The sequence below is a fragment of the Gymnoscopelus braueri genome, assembly GCF_963280865.1.
Source record: "Gymnoscopelus braueri genome assembly, chromosome: 4".
In the NCBI taxonomy this organism is placed as follows: domain Eukaryota; kingdom Metazoa; phylum Chordata; class Actinopteri; order Myctophiformes; family Myctophidae; genus Gymnoscopelus; species Gymnoscopelus braueri.
Window position 1 is genome coordinate 51,808,232 of NC_137605.1, and position 21,522 is coordinate 51,829,753.

The window sequence follows — 21,522 nt, forward strand, 5'->3', positions numbered from 1 at the left end:
TTATTTCGTCTGACTTCGTCATTCTGATCAATGATGGACAAAACACATTCACGGGTCAAAAACATCCTAACTCCACTTGTGCTGGATTTGGGTAAAGTGATGATAACACAAGGACACATGCAAGTATCTGACAATGTATAAAGTCAAAATACCAACCTTGATGAGGCAGTATTGTGTTGTTTTCATTTCCTGAAAAGTTCATATTTTGGGCAGAGTTATACCGTATGTAGCCTCTAGGGGGCACACTTAATCCAACACAGAATGAGAATGAAAGTGAGCCCAGCATCCCAGAGGTTCATCTCTCATTGCAGTGGTGGAAGAAGTACTACATTTGCTTTACTTAAGTAAAAGTATCAATACTATAGGTAAAAGTCTGGTATTCCAAATTCACTTGAGTAAAAGTACAAAAGTATTGGCTTCAAAATATACTTCCTTAAAGTACCAAAAGTAAAAGTACTCATTATGGATGAAATGTCCCATTTCACAAGTTTTCAAGAGTATAAAATGTATAAAAATTGTTTGAAAATAGCAGAGCTACAAGCTCACGCCGATTTTCAGATAGCCAAAGTTTAAATCGGGCTGAAGTGGTTGACGTATGGTTAATCTAAATCTGCAAAGTAACTAAAGTTATCAAATAATTGTAGTGGAGTCAAAAGTACAATATTTGCCTCTGAGATGTAGTGGTGTAGAAGTAAAGTATATATATTTTTTTCATTTAGCCCAGTGGTTCCCAAAACTTTTTGCTCGAGTCGAGACCCAAAAGATAAATTAGACCATTGCCCCGGAGACTAACTAGTGAAAATAGCAGATCTACACTTGTGGATCTGCTATTTTCACTACTTCTTAAACATTTTTTTAAACTTTTTATTTATGGATATGATTAGTTTTTTTTTTTTGTATTTATCAACAATAACAATTTTCCCGCACACACACACTGCTGAACTACACGGTACAGGAGCAACCATTTATTTAAAGAAGAAGCAGCGTTTCGGTCATTGATGACCTTCTTCAGGCATCCTAAAGTGTTTTATTCTAGGTGTGCTAAAGTTTTTCTAAACCGTTTATTTTATTGATGAAATACTTGAGAAAAACGTTGGAATTGTTTATAATTGATGAAAAGTTGAGACATTTTTTGTTTAAACTTTTCAAATATTTTGAAATATATACTTTTTTTTATGTAGAAAAACAAAAAAGGGGATATTTACTCGCGACCCATAAAAAAATTGTCCGTGACCCAAACATCTATACTGACCCACTGTTTGGGGAACAATGATATTTAGCCAGTCGGCCAGCTGTTTGAGGACAGACTGTGTGAGGATGATGAGAACAGGCCAGCTGTTTGAGGACAGACTGTGTGAGGATGATGAGAACAGGACAGCTGTTTGAGGACAGACTGTGTGAGGATGATGTGAACAGGACAGCTGTTTGAGGACAGACTGTGTGAGGATGATGTGAACAGGACAGCTGTTTGAGGACAGACTGTGTGAGGATGATGTGAACAGGACAGCTGTTTGAGGACAGACTGTGTGAGGATGATGTGAACAGGCCAGCTGTTTGAGGACAGACTGTGTGAGGATGATGAGAACAGGACAGCTGTTTGAGGACAGACTGTGTCAGGTTGATGTGAACAAATGATAGTCTTCAAGAGACAAGAAGGTATTTTATTCTGGACGCAGAGGAATGAAAACCAACGTTTCGGCAGCTAGCTGCCTTCTTCAGGAACATACAGTACCCTGAAACGTTGGTTTTCATTCCTCTGCGTCCAGAATAAAATATTGCCAGTTTGGTTACCATGTGTGTGCTGGTGGCCAGCCGGACACGTTCTTGTCTCTTGAAGACTATCATTCAGATCATTCAAAGCCATGGGCCGGCAGCCCGGCACCACTACAGGGACTTTGGTGTGCGCGTAGCATTCCTGTGCAGGATGAGAACAGGCCAGATGAAATACCGTTATCCTGACTCGCAAGGGGGACTGGACCTAATGAAGCCTTTCATGACAGCCTCCTATCTCTGTGTGACACCTTACACTACCCCTGTCTGTCTCTGTGTGTGTGTGTGTGTGTGTGTGTGTGTGTGTGTGTGTGTGTGTGTGTGTGTGTGTGTGTGTGGAGGAGAAATTAGTTGTCAACAACGCATCAGAATTGTATACTTTGTTGAACGGTGTCACGCAAAAATAATGAAAATAGCAGATGTAAAAGCTCACAGTGCGTCGCGATGCCAAGCGTAGAGAGATGATATTAAATTGCATGATTTCTTTTGATCATCGATTGAATGTCGCGAGGGCCTAACCGGAATGCATAGTGTAATACAGTGTAATTTGTCACTGTTGGGCAGAAACCTTGTATATACATATTTCAACTTTTTATGTTTTGTTTTTTTGTGTATCCTGCAAAATAGGGCTTGACCTACTTGAACCCCAGCATCTTTATTCTGGGGGGGAACATTCGCCAAAAGAAATAGTCGATCTAAAAGCTCACAACGTGTGTGCTATTTTCACCATTAAACAAATAATAATAAACAAGGAAGGAATGTCTACGGACAAACAGTATACAAGGTTTCCATCCGACAGCGACAAATTGGCTTTTTCTGTCGTGTCATAATCTGAGCGGCAGAGAGAACAGAACCCCCCAAACGCCCCCCACCCCCTCTCTTAACCCATTCAATCCGGGATCGCATCTGTGTCATTTTAAGATTTCTGTGTCATTTTAAGATTTCTTTTGGTATTCAAAAATAGCAGATATACAAGCTCATAGCGTGGCACTCTCTGTGCCGCGCTATGAGCTTTTTGTGAAAATTCGTGCAAATCTTATACATTTTTTAAAGCGAAAATGTTTTACTCAAATCTTTGCTTCTGGGGATTCTACAAATGTCTACTAAATCCTAACAGTTGTTTTTTGAAAAAAAAACTGATGTTTCATATAATATCAGTGGTTCTCAAACTTTTTTCATGTCAAGGACCACCCAAAATTGTATGTATTTGGCCGCGGACCCCCATCTCAAAATATGTTGTTCCAGGGACCCCCAGAAGCACAGATTTGAGTAAAAAAAATTATATATATATATATTCAAAGATTTGCACAAATTATCCATGATTTTTCAAAAAGAAATAGCAGATATCCAAGCTCATACCACACTATGAGCTTGTAGATCTGCTATTTAAAAAAAACATCGTAATATACATTTCAAAATATACATTGAATAGCCAAAGAAATCTAAAAGAAATGACACACAGATGCGTTCCCGGTCTCAATGGGTTAAAGCAGCTTTACAGCGAGGTCAGGCCACTGCCGGGAAATTAATCTCTTTTGTGGTTCTCTGGGTATCAGCAGCATCCCTGCAGGTGACTGTCATGGCTTTATCATCTGTATACTGGCAGGGAATGGAACGCTGGGTGTGTGTGCGTGCGCGTGCGTGCGTGTGTGTGTATTACTATACTTGCAAGGCGCTAAATGTTTCCACAAGTATTGAAGAATTTGAGGAATAGACATGGCGAGGACCATTTTCTTGGTTTTCGCAAAAATAAATGGTTGTTTTCTGGTTGTTTCGTCTCACAGCGTGTCATCCTGTGATGCGCTTGCTTGTACATCTGCTATTTTCAGCTTTTAGTTAAAAGGTTAGTAAATAATGTGTGTGTGTGTGTGTGTGTGTGTGTGTGTGTGTGTGTGTGTGTGTGTGTGTGTGTGTGTACTGTGTGAATGTGACAAAGCAGGATGGATCGATGTGAAAGGACAAAAGGAAAGAGCAGTGTGTGCAATGATGTGTTTGAGTATAACTTTTACAAGAATGTGTGTGTGCAGAACTGTTTGTGCAATCACAAGAGTGTGTGTGTGTGTGTGTGTGTGTGTGTGTGTGTGTGTGTGTGTGTGTGTGTGTGTGTGTGTGTGTGTGTGTGTGTGTGTGTGTGTGTGTGTGTGTGTGTGTGTGTGTGTGTGTGTGTGTGTGCGTGCGTGCGTGCGTGTAGGCGTGCGTGTGTGCGTGTGCCTGCATATATATGTCCAAAACTGTTACTTTCCAGGATTCAAATTAAAGAATAGCAAAAGCAGCAGATCTACAAGCTCAAAACGAGCTTGGGGATCTGCTACTTTTGATGCTTCTGTGTGACACTGTAGTATGATCAGGATGGAATATGAAATATCTACCAGATCCGTTTTGATCACATGACTATAGATATCATACCGATTTGTGTGAAATTTGGATAAAATCTGAAGGAGTAATATCAAAAATGTTGTGCCGCTATAAAAGGCAGATGTGAAAAATCTGGGGCAGAGATTTTTCTTAGGCCTCTAGGGAGTGCGCATACAAAGTTTTACACAGATCAGTGCAGTTATTGGTAAAAACAAGAAACGGCCTGTTGTAGCGCCACCATGAGGCTGATTTGAACAATTTCGAGAGGCATTTCTTCCTCAGCCTAGTGGGAATGTGCGTGCAAATTTTCACAGAAATCGCACGCTGTGTTCATGTTCAGTTTGTTCAAAACAGAGCACTCCTGCAAACTTGGAAGCCAATCTTAGCCAATCAGAATGGAATATGAAAAATCGGAAAGACACGTTTTGTTTAATGACTATACTGATACTGTATACCGATTTGCATGACCTTTGGACAACATCTGTAGGCGTACCATCAACAAATGTGTTTTGTGGCCTCCTAGTGGCGCTATAACAGGCCCATGTGAAAAAAATGGTGCAGAGGTTCAGCTCTGGCATCCAGGGAGGGTGTGTGCACAGTTTCGCTGCGATCAAGCCAACAGTGCCGGAGATTAGCTGTTCACAGACGGACACAAGGACGGACGGACGGACGGACGGACGGGGTGCAAAACATAATCTTGGCCATACCTTTCGGCCTGGCGGAGACAAATATGGAGATACCTGGTTACTTTATGCCCGACAGCAAAGATATACTAATGTGTGCAGAGGGAGGGGTAGGGACGGGGATTGAGTGTGATGGTTCTCATGTACTTCAGATTGAAAGGCCAAAAATAAAAGCATTTTTTATGTGTGAAAACAGATGCAGCCACTCTGACGCCTTCCATTCCCCTTCATTTTCTCGCTGCTGTGCAGAAACCTTATATTATATTATTTTTTCGTAAACGAATAACCAAATTCATCATACAAGTGTCGCACTGACTCGCACAAGAGTAGCAAAAATAGCCAATTTACGAGCATGATGTTGCTGCAAAAACCTCTTTCAACATATTTCAACTTTGTGTTGCCCTACTTGATCATATTACACTGACTGTAGTATGATCAAGTAGGGCATTAATTTATGGAATTTGTGTGACGCTGTAGTAACTACAGCGTCACACAAATGCATCAAAAGTAGCAGATCTACAAGCTCGAAACGCGACTCGACGCATTTACTACTTTTGCAGTTTTCTTATTTGAATCCTGAAAAGTAACAGTTTTGGACATATGAGGTTTCCACGCGACAGCACAAATTAGCATTTAGATCTGGTATTTTGTTTCGCTACCTAACATTTTGATAGTGAAAGTGGTTAAGTCTGTCTGTGGCTTATATGCATAATATAACCAATGAAAAGTATCAACAAGAGCTGAGTGACAAAATAATAACTACACTGGAGCCATTGGAACACAGGTTTAGTTTTTCCATTTCCTGAAAAATGGTTTGGACATACAGTACAATGTTTGCACCCGACAGACAGTGACGACTTAACCCATTAAGACCGGGAATGAATCAGTGTCATTTTTAGATTTCTTTGGCTATTAAAAAACAGCAGATATAAGTGCTGCGCTATGAGGTTTTTTTTTTTTTTATCCTATTTTTTTTTTGCAAATCTTTAGTTTGAATATATATATATATTTTAAAGCGAACATTTGTAACTCAAATCTATGCTTCTGGGAATTCTACAAATGTCTTCTAAATAAAAAAAAATCATGTCAAGGACCTCCAAAATTATATGTATTTGGCCGCCCACCCCCATCTCAAAATATGTTGTTCCAGGGACCCCCCCATCTCATAAGGTTTTGTTCCAGGGACCCCCAAACGCAAAGATTTGAGTTTGTATGCAGATTTGAGTTTTTATGCAGATCTACAAACTCATAGCACGGCACTTAGTGCCACGCTATGAGCTTGTATATATGCTATTTTTAAATAGCCAAAGAAATCCAAAATGACACAGATGCGTTCCCGGATTGAATGGGTTAAAAGAAGGAGTGAAAATCAATCTTTGATTCCCTCTGAAACGCATCAGGAAACACACTCTGATGATAGCCTGTTTGAACAAACAGGCTATTTATTGCATATGAAAGCAGGGGCAGCTGACAGGAGGCAAGGGAGACACATACCCAGGTATTTCAATGTAGATAAATATATACATTTCCAGATGTCTTCTCCTGTACTCATTCACAATCTTCCACTCAACATTTATGTTGACTGGGGGAAATGCTTCTCCCATATAGATTCACGTTTATCCCTCTTTTCGTGCCGTGAATGAATAAAACAAAAGGGATGGGAGAACTGGAGAGTATAGGGCTGCAACCGTTATCCGTCCATTATCTCCTTAGCCATTATTGATTACTATCGATTACGGGGCGGCAGTCGCTCAGGACTCAGGAGGTAGAGTGGCTGCTTGGGAACTGGAAGGTAACCAGTTCGATCCCAGGCTTCCCCAGAGTTAGTGTCGAAGTGTCCTTGAGCAAGAGCACTGAACCCCTAATTGCTCCCTGTGAGCAGGTTGGTACCTTGCATGGTTTCCTCCGCCATCGGTGTATGAATGTGTGTGTGAATGGGTGGTGAAGGTAATGCACAATCTATGTAAAGCGCCTTGGATAAAGGCGCTATATAAATGCACCATTTACTATTGATTACTTTTTCGAATAATATTTTTTTTGGCTTCGAACCCACAACCTCCACAAAGTGGTGGGCAGGCACTTTAACGATGCACCACTCAAGTTCCAACACAAGTTCATGCATGTGTGTGTGTGTGTGTGTGTGTGTGTGTGTGTGTGTGTGTGTGTGTGTGTGTGTGTGTGTGTGTGTGTGTGTGTGTGTGTGTGTGTGTGTGTGGGGGGGGGGGGATTTTGTCAAATGTAAGAAGGGGGGTTTCAAGGACAATAAGCTTGTGGAAACACTGCTTTAAGTCAGGCTGAACCTGTGGGAAGATTGGGAGGGGGGGGGGGGGTTTGTACCTGTCCTGGTTGTGGGGGTCCGTGTATCTGAAATAATACCAGGCTGAGTCCACAAACGTGTCCATTGTGTCCGTCTCCCTTCTGGCTGGCCCTTTACACCTGCAATAGAAACAGAGAGACAAGAGTCAGTCAGTTTGCATACAAGACTGAAATGTAATTTACAGCTTGGCTACCAATATAAAGAAAACAAGTCCATCTGTGTCTGTCTTAATTCCAAATGTGGAAGACTTGAGCACCGAGCAGGCACACAATACGGTTTCAGATGATAGAAGCACGCGCAGTAGCGTTTTAAATGCGGACGTCTTGCGATCCCGGATTCAACCACCAGGCGGCAGCAGCTTAACTGTTCTAGCCATAGAGTTAAAAATAATAGAGAGGGCACCGGATATCCCCTCTCATCCACTTGCATTGAGTTGCTCACCCAGCGCATGAAGCGAATTCACCCCTTCTTCCGGGTTGGAAATGTGGTGGGAGAGGCCTATTTGGGGATTCTGCGCGTCACTTCTGTGACGCGTTTTGCGTCATAGGGTTTATTCGTGAGCGCGCCGGGGCTTGACTCATGAACGAGCACCAGCATGTCCATTCCGCTTCAATGAAACCACTGGGTTCTGGGGGCTTGGTTCTAGCGCGGTTCTGGGGGCTTGGTTCAGAGTATGGGAAGCCATTGGTGAGCCATCATTGGCTGGCCTTTAGCCAACAGGGAGAAAAGTGAGAAAGTGAGAAAGTGAGGACTAGTTGCAGCGTCTGTTTATTGACAGCTTGTGGCCAAGCTGTAATAATACACATCATATTATGGCTTTAAAAGTCTTTCTGCCTAAGGAAGATACAGTATAAGTAGGTATGAAACAAATGAAACTCAGTTGATCATTATTGAGTCCCAGTGGACATTTCTATCCAATTGGAAGAAAACCATTAACACCGACAACAACACTCTAGTTTATTGTAATACTTGAGCTGCATTATTAACAATTTGTTTGAAAATCATCTGAAGTCTGTGTGCACGTGTGTGCGTGTGTGCGTGGGCACGTGCGTGCATGCACGCCGTGCGTGCATGCGATCATGGGATTAGCCAGAGAAGAGCAAAAGGCTCTTCAACAGATGGAATAATGGGAGCAGCTGCCCACTCTGCAGTAGAAAAGCCTCGTTCCTGCTATAGCCAGAGTGGTGAACACAATAGATAAGTGATTTTGATGTATAGATGCATGTCTAGTGCTTCTTGCACATTTCCCACTCCTGCTAAAGATCTCATATTGTACTTATCTTAAGAGCTTTATTATACAGTGCCTGCTGTTCTAACCTGTAGTTTAATGTGATTTCTATCTTATCTATCCATATATCGTCTCCATCGCGTGGAAAACTCATATGTCCAAAACTGTTACTTTTCAGGATTCAAATAAAAAAAATGCGTCGCTTTTGAGCTTGTAGATCTGCTATTTATGAGGATTTGGTGTGACGCTGTAGTATGATCAAGTAATGGTTAATTTACAACAAAAGAATAGAAAACGATATGCGTTTCTCTTATTTGTAGGTTTACTTCATTTCATCCAGTATTATTTGCTTTATGATTATATAACATTGTATCGTGGTGTTAGCACAGTCTCTGTGGAACACTGACATTTCACTGCTTGTATACCTGTATGAGTAGTACAGTAAATAAAGCCTTTTTCATTCTTAGCGTGCAAAATAGTACAGGAACATCAGTGTCAGCTGGGAGATTTGTACTGTACTGCAGTGGTTCTCAACCAGTGGTCCGGGGACCACCAGTAGTCCTTGGGGTGGGGTTCCAGGTGGGGTTCCAGGTGGTCCCCAGCTAAATGATATAGAGTTGGTAACCAAATGGACCCTTATAGATCTTTAACTCTTGAGAGTGTAAAATGAAACCAAATGGACCCTTACGGGTCCATTTGGTTTCATTTTACGCTCTCAAGAGTTAAATTATTGTTAAACATCTGCATTATTGAATTAAAGAATTGTGTTTTTGATCAACGTTTGCCTGTTATCTCTACAAAGTTACCAACATCAATACAGCATGGAATTGTGGACAAAATCTTATCCAACGATAACAAAATATTGTCTTGGGTCTGAGTCTAAATCTCATCAAATGGTGGTTCCGTGGCTCAAATGCCGGATAAATAATGGTCCTTGATATGAAAAGGGTTAAAAACCACTGCTATACTGTATGTATTCAGATCACAACACAAAGAGTCACACAGTAGATGAAGCTACAACTCCCTTTCCTCAGTATGAGATGCTACACTCTGAACAGTACAATGCTGAGTGTTCATTTAAAATGGAATTCAAATGGAACCAGATGGACCTGTGTGCTCCCCGTATTTCAACGCCGTGGGAGACAGTGGTGGGAATTATCGTTTGTTTCAGTGACACATGTCATTTTGTTCCTTTTCACAAAAAAAAGTTTAGGTCCGAGGATTCGTTCACCGTTACCGCCCTCCTCACATAGTTTAGTCCAATGACGAAAAAGAGGAACATCTCTCTTCAGCCAAACAAAATCTTGCATTTTGCCACTGACTGACTGAACGTGGTGTCACCAGGCTTTACCACACAGAAAATGTTAATACTGGAGGAACGACAACTTCTAAAGAAGTGACGAGTTTGTTCGTTCCCGTTCACCAAGGAGAATGAATCTCTTCAAGCTAATCACTCGCGGAGACGCGGACGTCACAACACTAGTGGAAGACACTACAGGTTGCCACTGACAACTACTGAGAACTTATATAAGAAAGAATTTCCTTCAAGTGCATTTAATTATCCTCCTCGCCTCCAGATGCATTTTCCTGCACAACTATCAGATCAAATGGAGCCATCAGGATGGTCTGACGCTGGTGTCCTTTTAACCTTTCCAAAATGCTGTGTTTTCAATGGCTCCAATGTGATTTACTGATATGTCTATCCATGTATTATCATCCCCAAGGGGATCTTTTCCCCCTCGTGCGTGTGGACAATAATGTTGTATTGAATTGAGGAGGAAAGAGAGAGGGGGGAGGGGGAGAGAGAGAGAGAGAGAGGATTGAGAGAGAGAAAGAGAGACAGCAAGATAGGCGGGAGAGAAGATCGGAAAGAGAGACAGGAAATGAGCAGCACAAAATCTATAACAGAATAACAAATGAGTGGGAAAAAATTAATGATTGCATAGTTATTCCAGCTCATATTCCTCTGGAGAAGTGGCCTATGGGTTTTTGTGATTGTGTGCGTGTGCGTGAGATAAATGGTAAATGGTGCATTTAAATAGCGCCTTCATTAAAAGGTGCTTTACATAGATTGTGCATTACTTTCACCCATTCACACACACATTCATACACCGATGGCGGAGGAAACCATGCAAGGCACCAGCCTGCTCACTGGGAGCAATTAGGGGTTCAAAGTCTTGCTCAAGGACACTTCGACACCGACTCTGGGGGAGCCCGGGATCGAACTGGGAACTTTCCGGTTCCCAAGCGGCCACTGAGCCACTGCCGCCCCTGTGAGTGTGAGATGTGAGAGAGTGAGAGTGTGAGAGAGACAGGACGAGTGAAACAGAGTCCATCTGGATACTGTGGAGGTCACGTCCCTGTCGATATGGCCAGCCGATGCCAGGCTGGCACCAAATCCCCGTTTCCCGTGCCCTGATCACCAGCTGTGCCAACAGGGACTAACCGGCCAGCGAGGCCTCGCCTGGCGACCAGCTTCACACGTTGTTTGCGTGTTTGTGTTGGAAACGACAGCCCCGCGCTCTAACAACTCCCCCAGTTTATCCAAATTAAAACAGCAGACTCGCTCAGTGCACACGACGCGTTATCTGTTCACGGTGCTTTCACAGCCTGAGGGACGGACACAATAGATGGAGACCAGAGAAGAGGAAGGTGGGGAGTCAAATTTACAATTTACATAGATATTAGGCATTTTGGCAGATGTTCTTATCCAGAGCGACTTTAAAGTGTGAGATTGGAATAAGCAGAGTAAGCATGAACACAAGTCAATAAACAACAAAATAATCACATGGAGTGGAAAGGGAACAGTGTAGTCGTGCCTCAGAGAAACTAGAATACCAGGTAAAACAAGGAACTTAGCATCTGTCTAAAAAAAGCATGCCATCTAAATCACTTACTTAATATGTGTGGTTCGAGAAAAACGAATCTAAATAAAAATAAACATGGGAACAAGCGTCTGCATATTAGCAGCCATGTCTTGGTCAATCGCTAGCATCAATCAAAATCATTCTTTACATTTTTTTTCTTCTTTCCCCATCGTCGGCAAATCGGAAAATTCCTTCCGCACACTTAACAGAGTTGAGTGCCTGTGAGACTGTAATGAGTCTCAATACAGAAAGCCTCCTCCCAGTCATTAAGACAGTGCTGAGATCTGCTCCCATATGTGCAAAACCAACTGACATCCTGACATTAGCTGGGTCTATAATGAGATATACCGGTTATCTTACTGTCTATCTGTCTGTCTGTCTCTCTCTCTCTATAGTATTCATCTGTGGCTGACCTACAGTATACCATTCCCCTCACAGAGGCAAACATATGGTCACTGTCGGGCAGAAACCTCTTATCTCCACATTTTAATTTAGTGTTTTTTCATAAATTAACGCCCCACTTGATCAAACTGCAGCGTCACACAAAAGTAGCAGATGTGAAAGCTCAGTTTGGATCAGTTTTGGACATATGAGGTTTCCACCCGACAGAGACTATGTAAATTTTCTCGCAACCCACTCCCACCAGTGACCCCCACCCCCCACTCGCCCGCCGATCTGATCCGTGTCAAGGGTGATGGGGAGGAGATAAAGGCAACAGGTTGCCTAGCGACAAGGCTAAGGTGTAGTGGGGTTAATATTTTGAAAGGCAGGTGCTACTTCACACTGGATTATAACCCCGCCCCACTCCCCCCCTGCCTTCCGTCACAAATGCTAAATTAAGAGAGAAAAAAGAAAATGCACAAGGAATAAGATAAGACAGGAGATAAATCCAGGTGTCATCATAGCAGCAACAGCGAATGGCACACAGGAGAGGTTACAGGTACGACGAAGAGTTAAGAACCAAACCAAGATAAGTACAAAAATAGATAAAATAAAATACTATACTGGCCTGACTAATTAGCATAAATGTTTGTCCGGCCCGAAAACGTTGGGTCGGGTCGGGGTCGGGCAGAATTTGAGAACTCTAGACTCCCTCCTTACTGGCCTCCCGGCATACTGACTGAAGCCCCTCCAAAATATTTTGAATGCCACGGCGTGCCTGGTCTCAAGCCCTCCCAAAATGTCCCAAATCCCTTCACTGCCTTCAGGCCTGCACCCAGTACAAAACACTGGGTGCTGGCCTACAAGGCAGTCAAGGGCATGGCACCTCATACCTTCAGGACATGATCCAGCCCTATTAATGAATTAATGACCATTCAAAAGAGGTATTTGAGAATAATTTCACAGTCGAGTATAAAATATTCATTATTGCCTATAGATAAAGTAAATGTTTTTAATTATGTTTATTTATGTTCAAATTTAAAAGATGCAAAGAAGACATTCCCTTTTCTTTTCATATTTTTTTTCGTGTTACTTCTGACATTCACTCCTACACCACAAGGCAAAAAGATGATTTTAATTTACCTTTTTGCCGTACTTATAAACATCAATCTTTCATCACATTTAGAGGCCCTCAGGTCATCACTATCCTTCCCAATATTTAAGAAACATCCCAAAAAATATATATATTTCTTCCTCACTGTAGTCCTAGTCCATATGATGTACTTCTGATGTGTAATCTTTACAAATGTTTTTTTTGTGTATTTTTCTTCTTTTGTGCAGTTGTAGTGTTTTTATTTCTTTATTGCACTGCTGCTCCCCTTGAAAACTTTTATTATTTTGTATTGTTCTTAATGAACTTTTAATCTAAGTTATTTAATAACCTATTCCATTAAGGAAAGGATTCCAAATAAGCCTGCCGGCTTCTTCCTTTCCTCGCACAGCAACTTGTTTTCTTTGATATGTATAGTTTCTATGTATTTATAACAATGTGCTAAAAAAAACTAAACTAAACTAAACACCCCTTCCCTCTCACTTAGATCAGCAAACACTGGAAGCCTGTTTGAACCTTCCCTCAAACACTCTGGCCAATGCTCCACACGTCCCGGACCCATCTCCCTCCTGGCTTACAAACTAAAGAATACGGCAAACCTTTGCAGTCGCAAATGCAGAGTCACTCATAATGTTTACACCGTAGTCTGGTAACTCACGCGCTGCGCGCTTGTACATACAGTATGCTATTTTTGAAAATGTTGCCAAATGCCAAATATGTATGAATGTCAGAATAGGCACACATCCGGCAACAAATAGAAGATCTAGAAGCTCGCAACCCGTTGCGCGAGATTGGGTGTAGAGGATCACCAAGTACGGACCCCTGGCGGACCCCGGGCCAACTCAAGTACATAGCGGGCTTAAGCGATTAAAGATTATAGATTAAACCAAACAATGTGTTCCCTCTACAGAACGACTTTGGAATTGGCTGCTTTCAGAGCCCAGGGAAAGAAAGGCTTACGTCTCAACTAAGAACCAAACCTGAGACAAATGTACCGTGTGCGTGTGTGCGTGTGTGTGTGTGTGTGTGTGGTAGTATTGTGGCTCTCAAGAAAGCATAATCTCTACAGTAAAGCAGACCTGGATGTGTACTTAGTAAATGTTTGTGAGTTTATGCAAGTTTATGCTTCTGAAAGTTTTGTGTGTGTGTGTGTGTGTGTGTGTGTGTGTGTGTGTGTGTGTGTGTGTGTGTGTGTGTGTGTGTGTTCTCATGGGATTAGCCACAGAGGGGCAAAAGGCTCTTCAACAGATGTGGAAGCAGCTGCCCACTCTGCTGAAAACCTGAATGATTTTTGACTGATTATGAGTGTGTGTGTGTGTGTGTGTGTGTGTGTGTGTGTGTGTGTGTGTGTGTGTGTGTGTGTGTGTGTGTGTGTGTGTGTGTGTGTGTGTGTGTGTGTGTGTGTGTATATGTGTGAGGGGGAGAAAGAGATCAAGTGCATGGAACAGATCTGGCCTCGCTCCAGCAAACAGCTGCTTGGCCTTTCACGGCCGGCATAATCTGAGATGGGAGTTCAATTGGCGACACAATTCACAGACAGTGCAGAGGACCGGAGACCAGGTCAGCACACAGGAAATGACTTCCTAAAAACTCCATCCCCCCCGTCTCATCAAACTCTTCCTGCGTGTTCCGGTCATACTTTAACCTTTTTTTTGTTTTTCTTTTGTTTTTGCCCTGTGTATATATATATATATATATATATATTTTCTTTTTTTTTGTAGATGCTTCTGTGTGTCTGACTTACCTTGTTTTAACCATGTTCAGCACTTTGGTCGGCTTTGGCTGTTGTAAATGTGCTATATAAATAAAGTTTGATTTGATTTGATTTGATACTTTAATTGGCTGTAGTCTGACGAAAACAACACATTTCCACTGGCACTTAGGAGAGAGAAAGAGAGAGAGGAAATAACTGTATAGCTATCGTCGATGTCGGGTGTAAACCTTGTGTGTCCAAAAGTGTTCATTTCCAGGAAATGGAGAGAAAGAACATTTAAAAAAATAGCACAAAAAAATTGCAGATCTACAAGCTCATGATGTGAGTTTGGAGATCGGCATTTTTTTCTACTTCTGCGTGATAGTATAACAAAGCAGGGAGATACCATTTAAATATGGAGATACAAGGTTTCTGCCCTACAAGGTTTCTGATGGATGTGATCATCAGGCCTTGAGGAGGAGTGAGTGAACACGGTGCGTGTATGTGTGTGTGTATGTGTGTGTGTGTGTGTGTGTGTGTGTGTGTGTGTGTGTGTGTGTGTGTGTGTGTGTGTGTGTGTGTGTGTGTGTGTGTGTGTGTGTGTGTGTGTGTGTGTGTGTGTGTGTGTGTGGGGTCTTATTGTTGTAATCAACCTGGAGTCATGGCAGTGATTAGTCTTATTCAGAGAGGGAATCCCCCACCCCGCTCTGACACCGAGGGAGACGCTGCCTTTAATCCATTAGGACCGGGAACGCATCCGTGTCATTTCTTAGATTTCTTTGGCTATTGAAAAAATAGCAGATCTGCTAGATTTTCTTTGGGCAAATCTTTGAATATATATATTTTTTCAAGCGTATGGGTTCGATGGGGGCCCCTGGCCAAATACATCATTTTGGGAGGTCCTTGGCATGAAAAAGTTTGAGAACCACCGATATAGCAACATATGTTTTTTTCAAAAAACTGTTAGGATTTAGAAGACATTTGTAGAATCCCCCAGAAGCAAAGTTTCGTTACAAATGTTCGCTTTAAAAATATATATATATTCAAAGACACAAATGTTCAATTTTTTCTCATCTATGAGCTCTACAAGCTCATGCTTGTATATGCTATCTATTTTTTGAAATCTTAAAATGACACAGATGCGTTCCCGGATTGAATGGGTTAATAAGGCCGATGCCACCTTTTCACACAGACATTTTACACCACTTTCTCAGCCATGACTCACCGCCGGTGTGTGTGTGCGTGTGTGTCTGTGTGCACGCGCCCACTTTGCCGGCAACCTTTGCACATGTTTGCGTGCATGTGTGCGTGCGTGCGTGCATGCGTGTGCGTGCGTGTCAGGTTGCAGCTGCTTATGTAACCTCAACCCATCATCCTCATCATCATCTCATGCGTTCACAGCTGCCACTCATTACATAATTTGTGTCGGGACAATCTGGCAGTTCACACTCGCCCTCTTATCTCTCTCTCTCGGTGCTCTGTGTGTTCTTGTAAAGCTGTCAATTTTCACAGCAGGATCCATATGGACCCGTTTCCATCCCCTAGCCCTCTTGAGGGAAAAGCAGATAGTATAGAGAGAGAGGGAGGAAGACTCAGAGAGACGCTGGTTGAACGTACGGTATGACATGTCTGTATTGTCATGCTGTGCATCCTTCATAGGAGGCATGGTGAAAGAACCTTTGTGTGTGGACACGTGGGGGTCTCAGATTGTGTCAGATGTAAGAAGAGGGGGGGGGGGTCTCCAGGCCTGTCACAATTATTACATAATCGCAATTACTTGAGATAATCGCAATTATTTAAGATAATTGCAATTATTTTCGCATAATCGTCATAATCGTTTCTATGTGGAAATATGCTAATACATTTTCAAACATTTTCCAAAAATAGCAGAAATAGCTGATCTACTATTTCTTAAAAAAAAAAATGAAAGTATAAAATTATTAACACATTGGGTGCCAGAGGTTTATTAAAATATTATACGTTGAGTGCCTGCATTTCTTCCATCCACTTGCGTTATACGTTTCGTGCTGTAGAAGCCCCGACGCGGAAGTGCATGTAAACAAAGCGTGCGTGCGAGACGGCGGAGGGTCCCGACTAACGCCTGGAACAATAATATTTCTAACGCGATCCTCCATTGCAGCGTGATCGCCGATCGAAAACTGCTCGTTTTCACCACGTTAAAAAGAAATGGAGATATTAAGCTTTTAGTCAAGGAGATAACATTGAAAACGCCGACCGGAAGGATTTTTGACATGGAGCCACATCCAGCCTCTTCTTCTCAGAAACTCCTTGGGTGATGTCAAAGTTTCGTTTTAGCGCCCCACGTGGCCCACATGTATAAAAATAGAATTGGGTCAAAAACGGTCCGGACCGTTTTCGGCACTTCTCGTTTGGATCCTCAAAAACGGTCCGGACCGTTTTTGGCATTCAATGTGTTAAATGTGTCAGGTCCCATCCCCAAGCGGGGATGGGACCTGACACATTTATGATGGTTGATTACTGATTGGTTCAGAAACGTACAGGCTACCGTTTCAGACTGAAACTTCAAAATAAAATGACAGAAAAGGCCATTTCACCAGGACTTTAAATCGTGCTATACAACGGCTGTCCTCCTCACCTGGGACAGGTGCAGTTGACCCAGTCGTGTGCCTCCTCCAGAGGCGAGGCTCCTTTCCCCTTCAGAGAGGCCATCTTCGGCAGGGTGACGGGGAGCTCCTCTTCGGGGACGGCCACTGGACCGCAAGACGCACAATGCACCACAGGGATGGGCGTGCCCCAGTAGCGCTGCCTGGAAATCAGCCAATCCCTGAGCTTGTTGCTGGTGAGGTGGCCGCCCACCGCCCTCTCCCGAGCCCTCTGGGTAATGGAGTCAAACGCCTGCTCTCTGCTCAGCCCAGTGAACTACACAGGGTAAGACACAAGTAGAAGTAGCAATACAACAACGTAGAAATACTCTGTTACAAGTAAAAGTCCTATATTAAAATGTTTACTATACCAAAACACCTTACAATACCTAAAGTATTAATGTACTCGTTATGCAGAATTTGTCAAACTTTGTCAAAGAATTGCATAGCTACTTGTAGTTCGGCTAATGTATAAATATGGTTAATGTATCTAAAACTGGAGCCAGGTGTGCGTCCTCTGTTTGCCTTCCTTGGCCATGCTCAGCTAAAAAGATGAACTCAATAAGAACGAATCCACCGAGGTGGAAGGAAGCGGCACTCCAAAATAAAAGGTTGTAAGACACAGTCAGTCACTTAACCAATGTCTTTAATCTGACGCATTTGGGCGTTAAATAAGTAGTTCACCCTAAAAAGGACTTATTTTCTATCAATTACACACCCCGTGAAGCATTGAATTGATGGAGATTTTTTTGTTTTTGTCGCATTCCTGAGCCAATAATGTGATGACCGGTGGAGACTCAAAGAAGACTTTTTGAGTCTCCTACCGGATACATCAGCATCTTTCCTCCAGTCATCAAATTATTGGCTTAGGAATGCGACAAAAACTAAAAAATCTCCATCAATTCAATGCTTCAAGGGGGGTGTAATTGATAGAAAATAAGTATTTTTTTGGGTGAACTACTCCTTTAAGACGTCATCAGAGCAAGTTGAAAACGTTTTAACTTGCTCTGATGACGTCTTAACGCCGCTTCAGTTCCACCTCGGTAGATTTCTCCTTAAGGGTAATGTATGTTTCGTAATGTAAATCTGCAAAGTATAAACTAAAGTTCTCAAATAACTGTAGTGGAGTAAAAAAAGTATAATAATTGCCTCAGAGGTGTAGTGGAGTATAAGTATAAAAAAACTGCACATACTCTAAAATGAAAGTACCTAAAATTATACTTAATTACAAAACGTGTCATGAGTAAATTTACTCAGTTACTTCCCACCATGGGACGGACAGGGACGAGGGCAGAAGGATGTACAAAGCCATTATCCCATCGCAATTATGGCTCTTTATCTATAATTAATTAGTGGGGTTATGCCAGGTCACAGTTTAACCATTAAGCATCAAGTATTTCACTGGTTTGTTCTGTGCCTCTGGTTATCAACGTGTGGTCTGGGGACCACCTGGGGGTCCAAATGGACCCTTTATGGGTCTGTAACTCTGAGAGTGTACGAATTGCAACCAAATGGACCCGATAAGAGTCCATTTGGTTGCATTTCTACACTCTCAGAGTTAAATTAACACAGAGGATTTTTGCGGTGTAATTACTAATTGGGGTCCCAGAGGAAAAACATGTGTGTTAAATGGGGGTCCGTGGCCTAATGCATCAAACTGGGGGTCCTTGAAATTAACAAGGTTGAGAATCACTGAGCTATTACTATTACTGGAACCCCAAACTACTCTGTAGAATCCTCAGTGCTTATTTAACTCAGAGAGTGTACAACTGGGAACTGATTGGGAATTGATTTTAAGGTCATTTTATTGGTTTTTAAATCACTACATGGAAATGCACCTGCCTGTTTATCTGCAATGCTCTCTGGAAGAGCTCTCAGGTCCTCTGGCACTGGTCTCTTAACTCATTCAGTGCCAATGACGTCGCCGACGTCATAATAAAAATAAAAATAAAAATGTATTTTATTTATTTATTTATTTAAAAAAAAAAAAAATCAGAACCCAAGATATGATGATTTGAAGATTTGCTGCTCCATTCACTTCTTGTTTAAAGGTAGGGTAAGTGATATTTTTTGGTTAAAACAAAAAGTATTTTGTTAAAATACTATATTCTGATAGTAATCATTGCTATAGAGTGTTTTTTCAGTAACAGATGTCTCCCTGTCTCTCCAGCTCTTTAATAAACAGAAAATACATTTTTCGGTAGGTGTCAAAATCTCAGCCAATCAGGAGAAAGTACCCATTTTTAAGCTTAATTTGTATCCAGTTCCAATTTTGTCTGCTCATTTCTTAGTGTCATCACTTCCAATTTCACTTGTTTAATCTGTATCCTGATTGAGTTCTCTGTCCTGATTGGATAAAATTGGAAATGAAACTGAAACTGAAACGAAAATGTATTTTCTGTTTAATAAAGAGGTGGAGAGACAAGGAGACTCCTTTTACTGAACAAACACTCTATAGCAATGAGTACTATCAGAATATAGAGCTATTTAACACTTATTTTAACCAAAGCAAATCACTTACCCTACCTTTAACTTCTTACTGAAAAAGGCTGTATCTCGGCTCCTAAGCACCTTTTTTTTTACAATGTATTTTTGGCCTTGGCACAGGGGTGATAAAGCCAGAAATAAGTTTGGCACTGAATGAGTTAAATGTTCCAGAGGATAAAACTAGAACTAAAAAGGCACAGAGAAGCAGCCTTCAGCTACTATGGTCCTACAAAGTGGAACAGCCTGCCTGTGAACCTGTGGCTCCCTGAATCCATGGACCGTTTCAAAAGAAATCTTAAGACACACCTTTTTAGCATCGTCTTTACCTAGGTTTTAGCATGACATTTGGCATTACTCTAATATATATATATATATATATTTTGTTCTAGAGGTCAGTGCAGTGTGTTGAGGATGATGCACACCTCATCAGAACCAGTGTTCTAGAGGTCAGTGCAGTGTGTTGAGGATGATGCACACCTCATCAGTACCAGTGTTCTAGAGGTCAGTGCAGTGTGTTGAGGATGCAGACCTCATCAGAACCAGTGTTCTAGAGGTCAGTGCAATATGTTGAGGATGATGCAGACCTCATCAGAACCAGTGTTTTAGGGGTCAGTGCAGTGTGTTGAGGATGATGCAGACCTCATCAGTACCAGTGTTCTAGACTAGTCAGTGCAGCGTGTTGAGGATGCAGACCTCATCAGTACCAGTGTTCTAGACTAGTCAGTGCAGCGTGTTGAGGATGATGCACACCTCATCAGAGTTGAGCAGAGTGTAGGTCTGGTCTTCCTGGAGCTTCAGTACGGAGGTCCAGCTCAGACCCAGCCTGCTGGCCACACTCATGTCCTCCTCGCTGCTGTCTGGGATACCTGACCAGTGAACACAACACACCCACATCAGCTACATTACCGGTTCCCCAATCTGGGGTTCCAGGACCCCCATAGGGGGCACGGACAAATACACAATTATGAATTGAAACTTTTCCTAATTGTAAGCCACACACACACACACACACACACACACACACACACACACACACACACACACACACACACACACACACACACACACACACACACACACACACACACACACACACACACACACACACACACACACACACACACACACACACACACACACACGGCAATTAGCAGACACTTTTATCCAGAGTGACTTGCAATAAGCAAGGTCAAATGCAGAGAGGCAGTGTAGTGTCTCAGTAAATGCAGATCACAGGTAAATCAGTCTAAACAATATAAACAATATACGGTAATTATCTGCACATTGAAACTAAAGGATACCAGGTAAACAATGAACCTAGCATTTTGTCTAAATATTTTTTTAACATTGTGGTCAAGGAAAAAAACAAGCCTAGGTAACAAAAACATGAGAACAAAATGACCAAGGAACAGCTAAGGGCTGAGGTTGAGTGTGAAGTAGGGCTGCCTGTCACCTTTACAAATTTAAGTTGACGATTAATTGTCACACAAATAATTGTGATTAATGATTTAATTGTCTTTGTCATTGAACATATGAATATAAATTTGCCTTTTGGGCTTCGCACAGGGCAGACATGACAAGTAACTTAATTATACAAAGGTATAATTTAAAAAAACAGAAAAAAACGGAAATAGCTGAACTACAAGCTTACAACACGTCACAGAGTAAGCTTGTAGATCAGCTATTTCTGCTTTTTTTTTTAGTATTTGAAAATGTATGAACATGGAAACGATTATGACGATTACGCAACAATAATTGTGATTATCTCAAATAATTGCGATTTAGACGCTTATGTAATAAGTGTGACAGGCCTAATGTGAAGAGGTGAGTGTTCAGATTGCATGTACTCTCATCATGTACACGCAGGTGTACATGAACTCCCTGTGGTGTTGCTGTTGAGCATGTTGGGATGTGTCTACATGGTTAACAGTCTTGTGAACATCGCCTCCATGCAAACAACCCCTCCCCCGGTGGAGTTACAACGTTAAGGCACACACGCAATGTAC

The 21,522-nt window shown here is 42.0% G+C and overlaps 1 protein-coding gene across 1 annotated transcript in view; it reads right to left on the bottom strand.

The window, feature by feature from the left end:
• lars2 (leucyl-tRNA synthetase 2, mitochondrial) overlaps window positions 1–21,522 on the bottom strand; it is a 106,054-nt gene that overhangs the window by 35,993 nt on the left and 48,539 nt on the right. The window contains exons 11-13 of the mRNA XM_080426130.1: window positions 20,267–20,382; window positions 17,023–17,306; window positions 7,146–7,244 (exon numbers count right to left, since the gene is read on the bottom strand). Of these exons, the coding sequence (XP_080282256.1) occupies window positions 7,146–7,244; window positions 17,023–17,306; window positions 20,267–20,382 (499 nt within the window). The remainder of the gene's footprint in view (window positions 1–7,145; window positions 7,245–17,022; window positions 17,307–20,266; window positions 20,383–21,522) is intronic.